The sequence below is a fragment of the Parambassis ranga genome, chromosome 6 (assembly GCF_900634625.1).
Source record: "Parambassis ranga chromosome 6, fParRan2.1, whole genome shotgun sequence".
In the NCBI taxonomy this organism is placed as follows: domain Eukaryota; kingdom Metazoa; phylum Chordata; class Actinopteri; family Ambassidae; genus Parambassis; species Parambassis ranga.
The window spans coordinates 5866869-5884264 of record NC_041027.1 but is presented as its reverse complement, the minus strand read 5'-3'; the positions used below and the strand labels follow the sequence as shown (position 1 = coordinate 5884264).

Here is a 17396-nt window from a genome sequence, read left to right as displayed (position 1 = left end):
GAGCACTCAACTGTAGAAACCAGCCATGTCAACCTTTGTACAGTTTACAGACAACAGACTTGCCTACCATCACATTCACAGTGCTATCTTTGCAGCACACAGAAGTAAGTATGGTTAAACGTTTTTTTTTATGTTGAGGTAGAAATGTCTTAGCCCTTGCTAAAATCCCACTTGTCCAGAGTTTGGCACACAGCCTGAGCATGAAAAAAACAGATGCAACACTAGTATACTGAAACATAAATAAAACACAAAGACAAAGGGAAATGCGTGGACTGCTTTCTGTTATATTGTGTCAGATTAACTTTATTACACTGTGTCAATCACTGCCTATACTCAGCTGTAGTCTATAGGTGCTGCATATGGTTTAGTGAGGAGCAAGTCCTATTTAAATGCATCATTTATTCTAATAGTATACAACTAAACAATGTGTCTTGGTGATAGAAAGCATCAGTCCTGATGATGTCACTGAGCAACATCTTTATTCAGTTTCTCTGTTACAGAATTATCTTCACTTGGACTCAGTAAAAAAAACAAGACGATGCAACTTTTCCTCAACACTCCCCCTCTCTTGTTTATTCCTCCTTCCTTACTTGCTGTGCTGGCATCTGGCTTGCAAAGCTCTAGTTTAAATCACGTGTTTAAACCAGTGGATGATGCTGCCGTCCATTTGATCCCCTCCAACAATGTGATAGCCTAAACATCAGCCGTTAAAATAGTGATTCACAACTCAAAAAATGTCCATGAGCCGTTGGTCTGTTTGGTACACATATTTAGTCATTAGTTCACATTTTAACAAAGCAAAAACACAAACATTATCGCTGACTAAGCACAGCCTTTTCTTCCACGATGCTTTCTTCTAAACGCAATGTTTCCTACAGCACTTGAACGCACCAGCTCGTAAAGCTGCTCCACGCCAGCCAGGTCAAATCAAGCTCGTCTCATCTTCTGTCCCGTTTTGCTCTCACGCACACACACACGCACGCCCAGCCATCAAACAGCGTCTGGACTGCCCTCCGTCAGCTCCTCGCTGGATCTTCGTGTTTAGAGTCGGTGGAAGTCACTTTGTTTTGGGTGAAGCGTGCAGAAGGAGCTGCTGCACAGCTGTTTTCACTTTGACCTCCTCCTCCGTCTGTCTGGTAAGTTTAAAAGACTTGGACTAATTGGGGAAATTTGCTAAGTACTTCAAGATTATAGAAAAGGGAAAATTATATTGATAAATCAAGACGGCTGGGATACGTCGCGTCAGTTGCTCATGACGTTTTTTGGCCGTGGATCTCTGGAATTTATCGCACAGAGACATAAAGATGCATTTAAAGTCACTCGGATCACTGCCAGGCTAACACAAAGTATTCTCCTGTTAAGTGGCATGTGCTGGTACATTAAAATAAACGCAGGGACACCGTGTTCTTTGGAATATTCATTTTCTCTTACATAAGGCGCAGACTCCCCCCTCCTGAACACGGTTATAAATTTGGGATGGGAATAAAACAAGAGAGTAGCTAATGCAAGAACAGTCATCAACATGTTGACTTACTTTTAATTATTCATATTGCATGCGCCAAACCATGCAAATGTATCAAACATGATGAATAATCACTGCAAAAAAGAAAGATGTGTGGTTGTGGAAGACTTTTCTTCATGAAAATTGGCCAAAATAAGATTTAATGCATGACTAACAGTTTTACAATCAGGGTTTATTTCCAGGTAGTAAATCAGAAAAGACAGAATAGAATAACAGACTTAGCAACATGGAGCATCAGCTTGGTAAAAAGTATCTTGATTTGTAAAGAGCTCCTTGTTATAGCTGACCTGTGTGATTGTTGTTTTCTGATGTTTTCCAGGATGCTGGTGCCAGAGACCACAGGGACACAGTCCAGCAGGATGGACATGCTCAATAACTGACTCAATCTATATTTCTTTGCTGCTAACGCAAACTTGTAGTCTTGTTATGGCTTGAGAATACCAACCTGATCACTGTACAAGAACAACACACAGCAGGTTTGAAATGGTACGCAAGAATGCTGCAGACAGGACGAAGGAAAATCCCCAAATGTTCTGCACCTAGACCTTTAGCAGCCTGGCACTGATGCGGCTCCTCTCTTCAGTGTACTGCTGTTCAACACTGAACTAAAGTCAGTATCTTCAGAAGATGCTGAGAAGGACGATGATGAGGAGGATCCTCTATGTGAAGGGAGATGTGATGTGCACAGTTCTGCTGCTGGTGCTCTTCTGCCTGCTGCTCTATGCACGACAGGTCAGGATGGGACAAACCACAACACAGACTTTATATTAACATCATATATTTTTGCTTCATAATTGCCTCATGACGGATAAAAACAAATTCACCCATGTTTCTAGGTTGTGCTTTCCTCAGGATGGGACAGGCCGATGTGGAAACTGGAAATCCACGGCTCTACCAGCTCCAGTCGGACCCTGCTGGGAGCCAGCGGGGCCAAAGTGGGCCCAGACTCTCAAGGGGTACGACTGTTTCCACCGTGACATAACTTAACAATTTTACAACAAATTGCAGTTTTTTTAATTTACAAAATTATCTTTTAGACAGACGTGTCTGTGTGTGATTTAGACATAAAGACACATATTAGACTCCATATTTGTTTTTATTTTAAATGATTGGTGTTAATAAACAAATGATGGGCAACTGATGGCTTAAAATAAAAGCAAATAATATATTTGTAAACTTTCAACTCAGGACTCTGAAAATGGACATTGTGTTGTTCCCCTTAAGGTGACATTTACTCATTTTCTCTCTTTCCAGCAGTTCTCACCCAGTGCGTCAGAGCCAAAACTGCCCCCCTGCAAGCCCCAGCCCAAGTCTAAACCTCCTAAACCCAAATCTAAGCCCCAGGCTAAGTCTAAGAGCAAATCCAAGTCCCGCAGAAAGAATGCTGTACCAACCAAAGCAGCTGTGAATCCTCTGCCCACTTTGCCACCATTTGACTTTGAGGGCTATCTGAGAGAAAAAGACAACAGAGACTTTAAGCTGCTCATCGACCAGCCGGTGAAATGTCACATCATAGCAGCAGAGGAGGACGGAGGACCTGAGACGGCGCCCTACATGCTCATAGCAGTGAAATCCGTGGCCGCAGACTTTGATAAGCGCCAGGTAAAATGATGCTGCACGTATGTGTGTTTTAGAAAGAAATGATGTGTCATATGTGGTGGTTAATGAAACAACCCTTCTCTCCTTTTAGGTGGTCCGTCGGACATGGGGTAAAGAAGGTCATTTCCAAAATGGTGTGTCCATCCGTACTGTGTTCCTGCTTGGGGTTCCCAGGAATCGCACTGCTCTGCCTCTGTGGGATCGACTTCTGGCCTACGAGAGTCAAACCTTCCGAGACATCCTGCTCTGGGACTTTGAAGATACCTTCTTTAACCTGACTCTAAAGGAGACTCACTTCTTGAAATGGGTCAACAGCAGCTGTCCTCATGTCAAGTCAGTGTTAATTAGTGTACCAAAGCAACATTTTTACCTGAATCCTTGGTTTACTTTTATCTTTTCTCTTCCAGGTTCATCTTCAAAGGTGATGCTGATGTGTATGTTAATGTTGAAAACATACTAGAGATGCTACAAGGTAAAGAGCCAGATGAGGATCTGTTTGTCGGTGATATTATTTTCAATGCCAAACCCATTCGCAGGCGCACATCCAAGTACTATGTGCCAGAGTTTGTGTATGGAGGGGGTTTGTACCCAAATTATGCTGGCGGAGGAGGCTTTGTTATGTCAGGACATACAGCTCGGAGACTAAGCTCTGCCTGTCAACAGGTACTTCAAAATTAGGAAACAAGAAGATTACATATTGTTTTTATAATTATATTCGATTGCTAATGAGTTTTAAAACATTCTCCTAGGTGGAGTTGTTCCCAATTGATGATGTCTTTCTGGGAATGTGCCTCCAGCTGATCGGCGTCAAACCGTCACGCCATCAGGGCTTTCGGACGTTCGGAATCCCCCGCCCATCTGCAGCACCCCACCTTCAGACTTTTGACCCCTGCTTTTACAGAGAACTTATGGTTGTTCACAGCCTAAGCGTCCCTCAGATCTGGCTCATGTGGAACCTCCTGCATGACCCCAAACTGAGCTGCCACAACAGGACCAGCCTGACATCCTGGCCCTTTAAATGGAGGGGGAGAATGGGAGAAATGGTGGAAGACGAGACGGACTACGGAGAGAAGCAGGTGTTTGTCATGCATTAGCTGCTTTCTGCAGGGCTGAATGGGATCCTCAAAAACCCTGGCAAGTAGAAAATGGTTGTAACTCAGGATCTGTGGTCAATTTGAAAGGCTTGTGTTGAGTCATATGACACTTAAGCCAAGCTGGCACGTTGTCTTTTGGTGGGGGGGATGAATTGGCAAAAGCAAAATGTTCTCAAAGACGTTTTGGCCATCAGTGCCCCATCTGTCTTTTTTTGTTGTTATTTGAAAGTAAGTCCATGTCCTCCACTTTACCATGTGTTGAATTACAGAAGGAGATTATAACAAAGTGTGGTTAGCTGGTTTAACTGCACAGCTGCAATTTTGAGAAAATGGCATTGCCTAGACTGTGTCTTTAAACAGTAAGAAGACAGCAGAGACTTCCCCTGTCATGACATGAATTTTTAGCAGAGACCTTCTTCTCTTTGTCACGTTGGATAGGAGCACGAATGGACCTTCGCATTATCTGTTCCCTGGAGAAACAAATGGAGTCTAAATGGAAACCAGCTGCACGATGAGAACACACCAACACACACACACACACACAAATCCTCTGCTGAAAGTAGGGTGTGCTTCTGGGTTTTGTATAATTCTCAGATTTTCTTTGCACCTCTTTAGCCTCATTAGTTTTGACATCATTCAGTGTTAACAAAGCTGTAAGGATGATGATTCACACTCAGCTGTGACACATTCACACATTTTTATAGCTTTTAATTGTCTGTTAGAATAATTGTCAAACGATTGCATGCTCTCTGGACTCCAGCCATGCTGGTGCCTTTTACTCAGTCATGTTTCTGCTGTATACTTCCCTCATCAAATCATTCAGTAATAATAATAATAAGATCTGTTTTTCATATTGACCAGAAACAAGGTCAATCGGATGGGGAATGCCTCCTTCTCATTACTTGTATTTGTGTTTAGTGCTACATGTTAGGATGCTAACCTGACACGTTCAACACAATGAGCTGTATTGTGCATTTAGACAAAGCAGTGATAAATTGTGGATAAAGAGGCTATGTCCTCCTCTCTTCTAATGGACCAACTGAGGACTATGCTTCAGGGGAAAATACGTACAGGGATCAAAAAGACATTATTTGACAAATTAAAATTCATTTTGTGAGTAGTAAAACTCAGAAAGAAAAAGCTTAGTCTTTTCCACATCCACATTTTTATTATTATTTTTTTCATATCCTGGTTGCGCACACAGAAAATGAACTTTGATGTTATTGAACAGTGAACATTTGAGTTCATAAAGTCCAAATGCTGCATTGTAGTTGTTTGAGGTTGCACAGCAGGAGCACATCTCAACAACCACCAACACACCGTCAAGGTAATTTGCAGGAGCAAAGCGTTCAGTCAGCTCTTTTCTTTGCACTACATGGTTTTGTTATTGCCTTTTTTTCCCCAGTGGACATGCTGGATAAATCTACATAAGTTGTTCATACAGAAAGTTAGAGTATTCAAAATATAAAACGCCACATTCCAATGAATTTCACGAGTTTTAATCATGTATAATTGCCCCATTTCCAGAAATGGGCTTAAAATGTACACAAAAATAATCTGAGGGGAGTCGGGGAGATGGGCAACAGAACATTATAATACCAAGAACAGACAATACAAAGCGTAAATATGAGATTATCTTTACACTAAACTAAAGCTGTCCATTATAAATAACAACAATCAGACTGTGATCATCACTCACTCCCGCATTTAATGAAATCAAAAATTGAAAAGCTACGCATACGCACAGACCTCACTTGTTTTTCCATCTGAAAAATCTTAGAAAAACAAGGATGTGATATGTCCACCTGAGTTTGGGTGAGATTACCAACCCAGCACCCTCCCTGTCCGTTTCTCCTCTCTGTCTCTTAGTTTTCCCAAAATAACTGGATATTCATGTACATTATCTCTTCTGTTTCTCCAGTTTCTTTTCTCCGTCTGCTTCTAATGGATGAAGGCTCTGTATGTTTTGGGAAATTTCCACTTTATTGAAACTCTGCAGTGGGTGGAGGGAGTAAAAAAAATTAAATCTCTCCACTGACATGTAATTGACTATTTAACAGATTGCCAAACAGCATCATCTCAAATCTAAACCTCCCCGTTTTGGCAAACCCAACCTACAACTTGCTGAAGAAAAAAAGTAAAAAACAAAAATGACTGAGACGGCCATAATACTATGTTAGCTTGTTGCTAGGGCTCAGTGACACGCACACATACATACTGTACACCGATACAGCTCAAATGCATTTTCAATTGTATGTACAAGGAAATTCTTTCTTTTTCTTAAACAGAGAAGATATAGACAGAAGTCAAAGACAGGCTTGGTGGGAGATGAGGCACAATGTTCAACAAGTATGTTGTTATTTTTTCCCCATGTTCGCTTGCACTAAAGCAAGTGGTGGTTAAATATTTGGATATGGCGTTCATGACAGTTAAATCTGTTTCCCATTCAGTTTAAATAGGGGACACTGTTGTATTAGACTGGACACACACTGCTTTTAAACATATGAAACCTGTGGATCCAGTCAGAGAATGAGTCTGTTGGTGTCTCAGTTTAAGAAACCACATTACCTCACCAAGAGCACTGCAGCCAGAGAATTTTTTGTACTAAACCAAAGCTCGTCTCCAATCTTACTTTGCCCATTTGACAAAAACAACCAATGGTTTCTTCCAGCCCAAACATGGACACATACTAGTGTTTTTCCTGCCTGTGTATGTAAAAAAAATGCAATACTGAGTGGTGTAGAATTCAAACTTAAGAATATTTTGGGGGATTTGTGAGCAGATACTGTGCCTTCTTCTGATAGGGGAGGGGATATTAGGATAGTCAGCCAGTGCCTGAATGAATGCCAAGCCATTAATATCATAAGGGACATCAGAAAAAAAAAAACCACACAACTATTTACAGTCTTTGTACAACAACATTAACTCCATAAGCATTAGGGCCTGAATAAATAAAAAAAAAAACATTTATCACGTTAGAATTGTTACCTTAGATTGTGATTTAGGAACTTTAAATATCCTAATATTATATTTTTAATTACTGTTTAAAGGTGGTCAACGGATTCTGGTTTGATGCACATAACATGAAGGCTTAGACAAAGAAAATAAGAAAAAACAGATAAAAATCAATTTATCAAATGTAGCCGAATGTATCGGTGGTTGCCGAAGAACACGCAAAAATAAGATACCACATTGGCATTTGAATGGCAATGCTAGAATAAAAAATATAACGCGAAGACAAACGTCTGCAGAGTACTGTTATCCTTTTATCGTGTATATAGGTCCTACCATGACACCTTCACATAAGCTGTCGATACATATAAGAAACAAGCAAATGCTGTTTGTACCAAGGATCAATGATGAGAATGTGTGTATTACAATTAATACACAGTTTATTAATTTGCTTGAAATTAAAATGAATGTAAATTCATACATGGGGGGAGGAGGGGTGGTAGAATGCCATCACATGTTAGGATGAAGGAATGACTTCCCATTTCCAAAATGGGTGCAAATGTACTAAATCCACAGAGAAACAATGGTAATTCTTTAAATTACAGCTCACTGATTATTACCACTCTGTACAAGTAGACACTTTAACAAGTTCACGTCTTAAGCTTGGACCAAATCCGGACAACAAATGGACTGAGTCAGCTGTTACAGAAACCAGGAGCTGAATTTAGAGGCATTATCACAGCGATGACTATGATGTGCAAGTTAAAAACAAAAGATGCAACAGAACAGAGAGCGCTGACACAATGACTGTCAAAGAGATAACATGGATAATGTCAGCAGAACAAGTGAAAACATCCTGAAACGTCTTTGGCTGTAGCATTTGGCAATTCAATGAAGAAATAAATGCAGACATCGCTGAGAGATGAATTGCAATGCATCAATCAAATGTAGAGATGAAAGAACGAATACAGGGAAGATGGAGTTAACAAAGACAGGACTACAAACACCATGCACCTACACCGGACTTTTTCTGTCCAAACCTATGGATCATACACACACACACACACACACACATTCACATGCACACACGTCATCTCTCCTAATTTCTCCAGAGCACAATCAAGTAAAAAGTTGTGTATTAGTGCAAATGTAAAAACGGATTTAAAAACAGTACACAATGAGAATGGTTTTGAATGGTTGAACAGAGGGCAGAGAGAAAGAAAAGTGTGTGCCAAGTCTGCCTCTCACAACATGCAGGAAGATAATAATCAGACAAACAAAACCTGGGCTGTCAGTTTGTGCTTGTAATCAGTCTCCTCTCATTCAAGAAAGGCCTGCCACATTCATGCAAATACCTGTGTCATGCCTGCATGTCATTTTACAAGACTAAGAAAGGTTTCTCATGTATTGGAAATACATGTATATAGTAGTGACAGGACTGAAATGCTGTTTGTTTGCATGTGCTTGAATTAAAGTCTGTTGAAATGTCGATTTAAAAATCAGCAGCCTAACACATGCAGATGCTCTATTATGCGGGTGTGTGTGGTTAAGCAGGGAGACAGTCACGCTAACGTCCGAAGCTGTGGGTTAGTAGAGTGTTTACTGCCGTTACATGTGCTTGTATCTATGTGTCTGTGGGCACCGCTGAACAAAGATGGAAGAGTAAGAACATGAGGAGGGAGACAATAATGGTGTTTGGATCGCTCTGTTCAGTGTGATTGGACTGGCCTGGACAACGAGAAGGTAACGTTTGGAACGTCTTTCTCCAAACCCTGAGTGTGATTGGATCTTCTCTCACATGACAAAAATCAGGATTTTTCTTCCACTTTTAGTAAATGTCCTCTCCAGCTTTCGATGTGTTTGGCTCTGGGCGGGAATTGACTGGTTTGGTTCTGGCGGTTAGTATGCGTCCAACGGTTTTGACTTAGCCGGTCGGGTCCGGTTCTGATGTTGAGGCAGGAAGACAGGTTGTTCTGGTCGGGCTGGCAGTGTGGTTGGTTGGTGTGAATTCGGTGTGTCAAACCAGAGTTTGTCTCAACACTCTGGACACAGCAGTTTTTTAGCGACAGCCATACTAGCTTGGATGAGCAATTTGAGATCTGAAGCACATGAATTTTAATGCTTGCTGTCTCACCCCCATAATATTATAGAGGTCACTGTGACATATGTTTTAGTTGTGGAACCATGCTACAGCGTGAACGCAGGATGGAAACAGCTGAGCTCTACCAGAATGCAGACTTCTTCACTGTCTCACTTTGCAGCACCACCGAGATAACATTTCATCGGTTTCTCTTTAAAGCATGCTCACTGCTCCAGGACTGTGACCATGCTACTAGCTCTTGGGTGTTCGTGGATAGTCTGAGATGGGTTGACCATGCTAAGTGAGTTTGTCTGGCCGAAGGGTACTTCCCAACAGGGAAGGTTGATTAAACGCAGGTCTGATTTAGTCGTTTCTCTGTTCAGTGTTTAGCACCCTTGCTGGCAAGAGTAACTTTGTTGTTCGGTTAGGTCTGCTCGGTTAAGAATCTGACTCTGGATTAGAATTACAGTCAGTAGAATAGATTAAGGACAGGCCAGAAATGGACGAAGGTCTTGTTACTTGTTCAGTGGGAACTACTACTGGACTCAGGCCGGGCTTGACTGGTGGTTCGTGGAGCACCGTAGAGGGTCACTGAAGCTATGTGGTTATTCTGCATCACCTGAAGAGGATTGAAACGGAGATTATTACACCCTGCAGCATACTCTCTGTCCTGTCTACCTCTTTTTTCCCTTTACCCAGCCAGCTATCAGCAGGAAGCCCCCCCCCCTATGATTGGGGTCCTGCTCAAGATTTCTTCCTGTTAAAAGAGTTTTTCCTTTCTGTAAAGTGCCTTGAGACACCTAAAAATTGACTTATTCTAGTTAACAGCAAAAAATACTGTGTTTTCACCTCAAAGATCATCCTCTGCAGTCCAAAGCAGAAGGTAGAGCCAAAGGGGTTGGTGTTGTTGGCTGAAGAGGATCTGCCAACACACAAACATATAACAGTGTCAGAGGACACTCAATTTGACAGTATCTTAAATCTTCTCATAGTCTATGTAGGACTGATCGTCAGTGTGTGGTTTACCTGTGAAGCACTACAGGCTTTTCCATTGGATGGCCCAGCAGTTCCTGAATCTGATCCCACTGAGAGAAACAAATAGTGCAGAAAGTTCAGATAAGGACACTTTCCAGCACCACTGCACGTTTGTCACTAATGTCATTGTATATCTATAAAAAGGTTGACTGAGAGATAAGAGAGCTGTGGTTAGATCAGCTTTACATAAAAAAGCTGTATATTTATGCAGTGCTTCCTTCTACCTACTCAGCAACTAAGGGTTACGTGTCTTGCCCAGGGACACATCGGCATACAGCCAGGGTTGGGAATCAAACTGCCAACCTTATGGTTAGTAGACAACCGCGCACAGACAATAAAAATCTGTGCTGCTCCACCACATTAATCACACATGGGCAAAGGGTTTATTAGAAAATCACCAAATCAAACATGCAGCTCCTCCCGACTGACCTTGCTGTAGGTGGTCAAGATGCAGTCCTCAGTCTGAGACTCGGCTCCTTCTAAATTTAAGAACAGAAACAATCAAATAAAAGTATTAATACTGAGACACATGCATTATATGTGAGAATTTGTGACTGAGAACTGTCTCACCTTTTTTGATAACTAGTGGAATCTTAAAGTCACATCGATGGTATCTGTTAAAAAGCCACAATGAAAAAGAGGATAAGGTAAGGTAAAGGAAGCATAAGAAAAGAGCTGACTGCACAAAATGCATTTACATATTGAAGTTGTAATGTCCAGGATAGTTTGTATGGAGTACAAACTTCTTAACCAGGTGAGTTGATGAGTCAAACAAGATATCCTGAAAAACAGGAAAATGTAATCATCAAGGTGTTTTCTTGCATTACTGTACCATATGTGTGGTAAAGCTTGACTATTATTGTCCTATCTACTAGAAACACTGAGTGAGTACATGCTGATAAAGACAAGACTACAACACCACCTGCATTGTTAGGAGTGCAGTACAGTTGATCTAAGACTACTGTAAAACATACTGTTCTAAGAGGTTTAGTTCATAACCCTAAAACATTCACAAAAACGTATACAAACACACACAAACAAGCCTAGGCTAAGCTTACGCACCACTCCAAGGGTGAAGTAGTTGAAGAAGTAGTCATTACACTTGGAAGGAACCTGCTTATGAGGTGATGGAGAGTGGATCTTCATCTAAAAATAAAAAATAGTGATAACACAGATTTGAACTAACTGCTCTATTTTCCCTTTTAGTCAAGCAACAATGAAAATGTGAAACACTGTTAAGGTATGCAATGCATAAATCTAACTATAACTAGCTATAACAAGAAATGAAAGAGTTCCTACCTTGTCCTCTGACTTGTAAAAGACTTTATGTGGTGAACCCAGAGCACCCAGTACATCCTGACAGGAATCTCCAAAGTAGATATTTCTCTCTAAAGATCTGACTTTAGCATCAGCCATCACACCCAGACCAGAGCCTGTACTCACACAGGACAATACAGCAGGAAGGGAAATCATTCAGTTATCATATAATTGACAGAAAAAAACAAAAACAAACAATTAAACTGATCTGTAAATAACAGTTGTAAAAATCTGTGTTGCTGTTAATGCTTATAGAATGAAAAGTCATTTAAAACTGTCCAGCTGTATTACACATTAATATGAAAAAAACATCAGATTTAGAGTGGCGAAGGAGAAAAAAACAGTATGTATGGAAAACAGCCGGAAAACATGTGTAAAAGCATAGATTTTGATCATAAATCCTTATTCACAGTCCTCAAACACAGACCCGGAGACTTGTGATACCTGCAGTGAGAAGACGGAGTTTGAGCCCCAGAGGTCCAGCCCGATCTCTCAGGACATCCACGCACTCTGCATAGATGTTGCCAAGGAAACATGCCAACGGCATGGCAGGAGCTCTGAAGAGGCAAAGACAAGGGTATATGTGCACTTTATTCATTGTGACTATTTATTAATGATGTTTGTCAAACTGTGGAGGCTTAAAACTCTATAAACATAATTTGTAAAAAAAGGAGAGACATCTCCTGGCCAGACAGGAGCATTGTGATTACGATGTACCTTGTTTCCTGCAGGTTGTTGCCAGTGTAGATGTGCATCCTCTTAACCATGGCCCCATGTGGAATCTGCAGGGAGGCCAAACCCATGGCAAAGTTAGGCTGTCAAGGCAAAACAGCTGGGAGTAGTAAAGGACTAAGGCTCATGTGCTCATCAAAATGCATGTTAGTGTAGCATCATACAAATACCTTTTTTCCATTGTACTGTGTGGAATACTGTGTCTTGTTTGACACTGTATTTTGATTAAACTTGGATCTCTGTCAGATCGAAACCTTTAATCTGCACGCTCTAACATGCAATCACAAATCAATTTGACTTAACACTGTAACACGTAACACTGTATTTCTTTTTGTGTTGAAATTCTTGCATGAGTCACACTGATATGAAATACAAACAAAAGCTTGTTATAAATGTGCATACTTTGGTTTCTTGGCTGTCACAGAAGACAGGTTTCAGTATGAACTTACTAACAGAAAAATGAGAGCACATTTGGTTTGGATTGAAAACAGCAGCATAGAGTAAACACAAATCACACAGAAACCGTAACAATTAAGTCTCTGAAGCCACTTTCAGACATGCAATGTTTGCCTGACATTTTCTGGACATCACCCAGCAGAGCTGTACGTATGAAGACTGAACATTACACAGACTTTATCTTAACAGCTCCGATGTCTGTGTAAAGTGCAGTTGAACTCATTTGTGCATCGAGCAGGAGAATTTAAGTATTTATGAACATGAAGGTGCAGAGTTTGGAGGGCTCAACACTTTCATTTTTTTATATCAACATCTTGTTACCATTATAGATGAATGTTCCTCCTGTGTAATCTACACAAGCACAAACTCAAACAGGCTGCAAAATATGTGTCTGACACAGATAACTGTGACAAATGATGCACATGTACAGAGTGAACACAGCATTCATTCAGTGACAAACTTCGACTGAATAATACATATTTTGTAATTGTCACCACATGTACGCTGAGTGATTTTTTTTTGTTACAACAGAATGCATAAAAGCTGAAACAGAATAAACATGGCCTGAACATAGCACAATGTACACCTATTGTCACTGTTATCTGTAATCACTTAGCTCACAGGACATCCATCTGTCACCATATACCAGTACGTGTGTGATTAGGCATGACAAACAAAGACCTTGACTTCAGGCTGTGCATATGCAGTGGAATTGCTTATATCACAAGGCTGGCCTGAATCACTGCGACCAGAACAAACGACAAGCAGATGGATCAGAATGTTCTCACCTCGTATTTAGGAGCTTCATTCCATGAGTCCAGTTGAAAGGAAAAGGACAGTCCTCGAAAGTTGAGATGGAACAACTGTTCTGCAGCATTGTAAACTGAACAGAGAGGTGTGAAGATAAAAGAAATCCTTATTTAATTATTGTTGAGTGTAAACACTGAAAGTGTGACTAAGCTTTGTAAACTACCTCCAGGGTGAGTAGCTCCAAAAGACTGGTCTATTTGCTCTATTGTGGGGGCAATGGCCTGAGAGTTGAAATGGACTCCACTGAAACATAATACACACACACACACATAAGAGCCAGCTTTAAATCTATTAACAATCATACGACCAGCACTGCATTAGATTAGATTAGGGCAAATGTCAATGACAGGAATTAGATTCCACTGAAAACAACATAACTGTAAACATACATTGAAAAAGAAAAACATTGATGTATCCAGACTTAATTATTGAGCAGCTGAAGGTCTAACTGCAGGGAGCTCTGGCTTTAAGTTGGAAGTGAACAACATGTTGCACATCACCACAATCTTCTATAGGTAGATGGAGGGTATAGAACAATAGCTAAACTCTAATAAACAGGTAAACATGAAATATCTACTCACCAGTATTTCAACTTGACTTTGCTCAGGTCATACACTTCAATCACCTGTAACAGAGGAAAAATGAAAACATTTGTAGAAACAAATAACATCTTTACTCAATATGTAGAATCAACAGTTTTCACCTTGAGTCTCTGACTTGTGGCATCAAACAGCAGTTTAATCCCATCCTGAGTCAAGTTCAGTATGAGGTCATGGCAGAGGGGAGTCTGGAGGGGAGATAAACAAACTAATTAATAAACAGGCCAGTGCCTGGCCAGTGGGTGGTGCCTCAGATTGGCAGAATTTAATCAATCTTAAACCTGAGTCATAGTGTTCACAAAGCACCCCCTGATAGATGTTTCTATAGATTCTATGACCATAAAGGGTGATTAAAAAGTCAGTGGCCTTAGGCAGATTGGCAAGGAGATCTGTTAAAAACATGCAGTACAACCAGCTGAGTAAAGTCAATAATCTATGTGGTATATACTTCAGGTAATTGAACATTGCAGACAGCAAATGGACAAATACAGATGCTGAACACTGTTTGAATTCACCAGCCCACTTTTAAACCATTATCAAAAGATGTCTTCCCCTGGTTTTACCAATATGTCAGTTTTCTTAAGCTGTTGACAATGATTTGCCATTCTATTATACAAAATACCACAAACAGGACACATTTTAAATTTTTTTGCAAAATTGCTCGATGAGCTGAACTGCACAGGCACATAATGTGAGCTACACAACCCATGTGCTTCAGTTTAGGCTGTGGCTTATCAATCAAGCCCTGTATTTCATCTAGAAAAGAAAGAAAAAAATGTAGTCTCAGTGTTAACTTTAAAAAACACACAAAAATACTGGATAAACTGCTTTTTTATTTATGACCTCAGATATGTGCAAACATCTAAATTTAAGTTAAAAAACAAACTTTAGTGCTCTCTGGTGGACAAAGTATGTTATTACTCAAATTTCACTGAACATTTGGCATGTCTTAGTTGCCACATCCCAGATACACACACACCAGTTTAGGAAGAATGATTGGAGAACACTGAACTATTTGTTGAAGTGAAACAACTGAAAAGTCTGCTACCTCAAAAACTTGTACTGCTGCCCAAAACTGGAATTCTGACCAAGCAGATTAACATTTTTTTGTGATTATGGATGTGAGAGAGGTTATAAAAAATGGCTGTTTTACCTGTTCACTGTAAAGCACCTGGACATTTTTGATGATGCGGCAGTGTTTCTGAAGGATAGAGATGGCCTGGGAAAATGGCATCCCTGAAAACAGACACACAAACACAAGGTGAAGCACAATAAGTCTAACATTAGTATGCTCTAACTCTTAATTCTTTTCAAGTTAACCGTGTTTCATACCCACCTAAGGCAAATTCCCATTGCTCATTTCCTAGTGATCTCTCAGGCACCACCTCAAGATCCAGCATTGGCAAGTAGTGGGGGGCAGCTCACCTCACTTCAAGACACAATGGGACCCTCTGAGGGACCCTTTCTCACCCCGCTTATCTCTTACTGATCACAGCACTGTCTCACAACAGTTTTCAGATGGCTACTTCAATTCATAACTCTATCTACTTATTTTTCTGAAGCTGCCAAATTCATGAGCATGAGCATCAAGCACCTACTCAAGTCTGTAGGTTACAGTAAAAAGTTTAGCTTTTTTATCTCATGTCAGGCGTTCTTGACATTAAAACGGTACCAAAGCCGTTTAATTGCACGTGTTAAATATTTAAAACGACATCCAGAGCGAAGGCCTACCTACAACTTTCTAAGACACGTCGGTTTGTCAACTCAACAAGTTACCGTTACCCAGCATTGGCTGACTGCACACAAGCAAATTACGCAACCTGTCAGCAAACCTAAAGCGCACAAGGCCAGCTGTCAAATTACTGCTTGTTTGTGTGGTTCTAAAAATCGATAGATAAAAAAACAACCTAATTTCACTGAAACAAATGATAAGAATAATCAATCAGAGACACCAGCGTTGTTTAACAAACGTATCTAAAAGGATTTAGCTGAACATCTGATCATATTTGGCTACAGTGTTGTGTCCAACAGAGTACCTCATCCAGTGGCAGACAACTAAACAACAGGCACCTAAATATTTCCTTCAGCCCGAGTAGCTTCACCGTTAATTTTCTTATCTGACACTGTCGGGCGGTTACGAATGCATCAAAACATGACAACAACACTGTTTTCTTCGCGCTATGAGCTAACGTTAGCGGACGCACTAGCTGCCCTGTTCGCGTACTGTGTATGTAATGAAGAAGTAAAAATATAAATAACGTATAGAAAGAAAACAATGCTAAATTCAAGACAATGGAAATTAATATTGCGGTTCCGACTGGCACGACATAAACAAAGAAAGCACAAGCCGCTGGCTGTCTATGCTGCTTTTTCTTTCTTCGTTTCACCGAAGGTTCAAGCTTAAGAGCTAGCTCTTCTGCCGCTAGTGCGCAAATTCTTAAGTGCTCGCGATGCGCCGCGTCCCTCGTTCCTTTTAAGCTTGTCAGCCAGTAAATGCCCACCGTGTCCCTTTCTCGGCTTTAATATGTCCCCAATGTCAGGAGCAGATAAGAGCAACACAGTGTCCAAACAACAGCAACTTCAGGCATCAACAACAGCCAGCAGGATCAGCTGATAATTCCACTTCCTGTGTTCGTTATACGTTTGGCTACGTGATGACGCAATGGTCAGCTGACACAAAATTGCCCAAATTCGACAGCGTTTTTATTATCAGGTTATAAATCTAAAAACATTACTCCAAAAATAACAAAATAATAATAATAATAAGTGCAAAATTTTAGTAGTTCTATATATTTAAACACAACTCCAACAAATTTCATACATCTGGGGTCTGGAAACCACTGAAAAAGTTTGCTTTTTTGAACAGATCGTCCTGAACATCTCATCACTTTACTTCAGAGCTTTATTTATTATGAATCAATAGATTTCCAGCCGTGCAAATTATTATGTTGCAGATGACCATGATGCTCTTTATCCCAGTTTTGTGACATAAGATGCTGTTTTCCTAACTTTGTCAAATACTTGTGCTTATTTGACTAGGCTTATGCGGAGTTTTGTTGAAACAATATTCTATGATATAATAACCCAGCTCTCTTTTATGTGAATGGTCTTAGATTTCGGTGATTCCTTTCATATGACAAATCACAATGTCTTTATAGTAACAACAAAGGTCTAAATAAAACCTGACTGTGCGCAGTCCA

At 40.4% G+C, this 17396-nt stretch overlaps 2 protein-coding genes across 4 annotated transcripts; one reads left to right on the top strand and one right to left on the bottom strand.

The window, feature by feature from the left end:
* The first annotated feature begins 948 nt into the window (after positions 1-948).
* b3gnt9 (UDP-GlcNAc:betaGal beta-1,3-N-acetylglucosaminyltransferase 9) lies at positions 949-5341 on the top strand. 2 transcript variants are annotated; one of them, XM_028407590.1, is made up of 7 exons: positions 949-1136; positions 1842-2254; positions 2359-2478; positions 2780-3124; positions 3213-3454; positions 3529-3784; positions 3871-5341. In XM_028407590.1, exons 2-7 carry the CDS (start codon positions 2150-2152, stop codon positions 4213-4215), a joined length of 1413 nt encoding a protein of 470 aa, XP_028263391.1. In that variant the 5' UTR covers positions 949-1136; positions 1842-2149; the 3' UTR covers positions 4216-5341. The 2 variants fall into 2 exon arrangements, with proteins under 2 accessions (XP_028263391.1, XP_028263390.1); XM_028407589.1 differs by having other exon boundaries at positions 2777-3124.
* A 22-nt stretch (positions 5342-5363) lies between these two features.
* phaf1 (phagosome assembly factor 1) lies at positions 5364-16818 on the bottom strand. Of its 2 annotated transcripts, none has more exons than XM_028407592.1 (16): positions 15533-16818; positions 15350-15432; positions 14301-14384; positions 14179-14222; positions 13761-13840; positions 13576-13670; positions 12317-12414; positions 12044-12156; positions 11582-11715; positions 11345-11428; positions 10981-11063; positions 10853-10896; positions 10712-10761; positions 10274-10332; positions 10097-10169; positions 5364-9866 (listed from the first exon to the last, which is right to left on the bottom strand). In XM_028407592.1, exons 1-16 carry the CDS (start codon positions 15594-15596, stop codon positions 9771-9773), a joined length of 1284 nt encoding a protein of 427 aa, XP_028263393.1. In that variant the 5' UTR covers positions 15597-16818; the 3' UTR covers positions 5364-9770. The 2 variants fall into 2 exon arrangements, with proteins under 2 accessions (XP_028263393.1, XP_028263394.1); XM_028407593.1 differs by having other exon boundaries at positions 12317-12381.
* Between the last annotated feature and the right edge of the window lie 578 nt (positions 16819-17396).

Excerpts from the sequence above, each read along its gene's own strand:
- b3gnt9 (XM_028407589.1), top strand. The coding sequence starts at position 2,150 with ATGCTGAGAAGGACGATGATGAGGAGGATCCTCTATGTGAAGGGAGAT. Across the intron at positions 3,125-3,212 it reads CAGACTTTGATAAGCGCCAG|GTGGTCCGTCGGACATGGGG; the intron begins GTAAAATGATGC and ends CTCTCCTTTTAG. Across the intron at positions 3,785-3,870 it reads TAAGCTCTGCCTGTCAACAG|GTGGAGTTGTTCCCAATTGA; the intron begins GTACTTCAAAAT and ends ACATTCTCCTAG.
- phaf1 (XM_028407592.1), bottom strand. The coding sequence starts at position 15,596 with ATGCTGGATCTTGAGGTGGTGCCTGAGAGATCACTAGGAAATGAGCAA. Across the intron at positions 14,385-15,349 it reads AGGTGCTTTACAGTGAACAG|ACTCCCCTCTGCCATGACCT; the intron begins GTAAAACAGCCA and ends TCTCCCCTCCAG. Across the intron at positions 10,762-10,852 it reads TCCACTAGTTATCAAAAAAG|AAGGAGCCGAGTCTCAGACT; the intron begins GTGAGACAGTTC and ends TCTTAAATTTAG.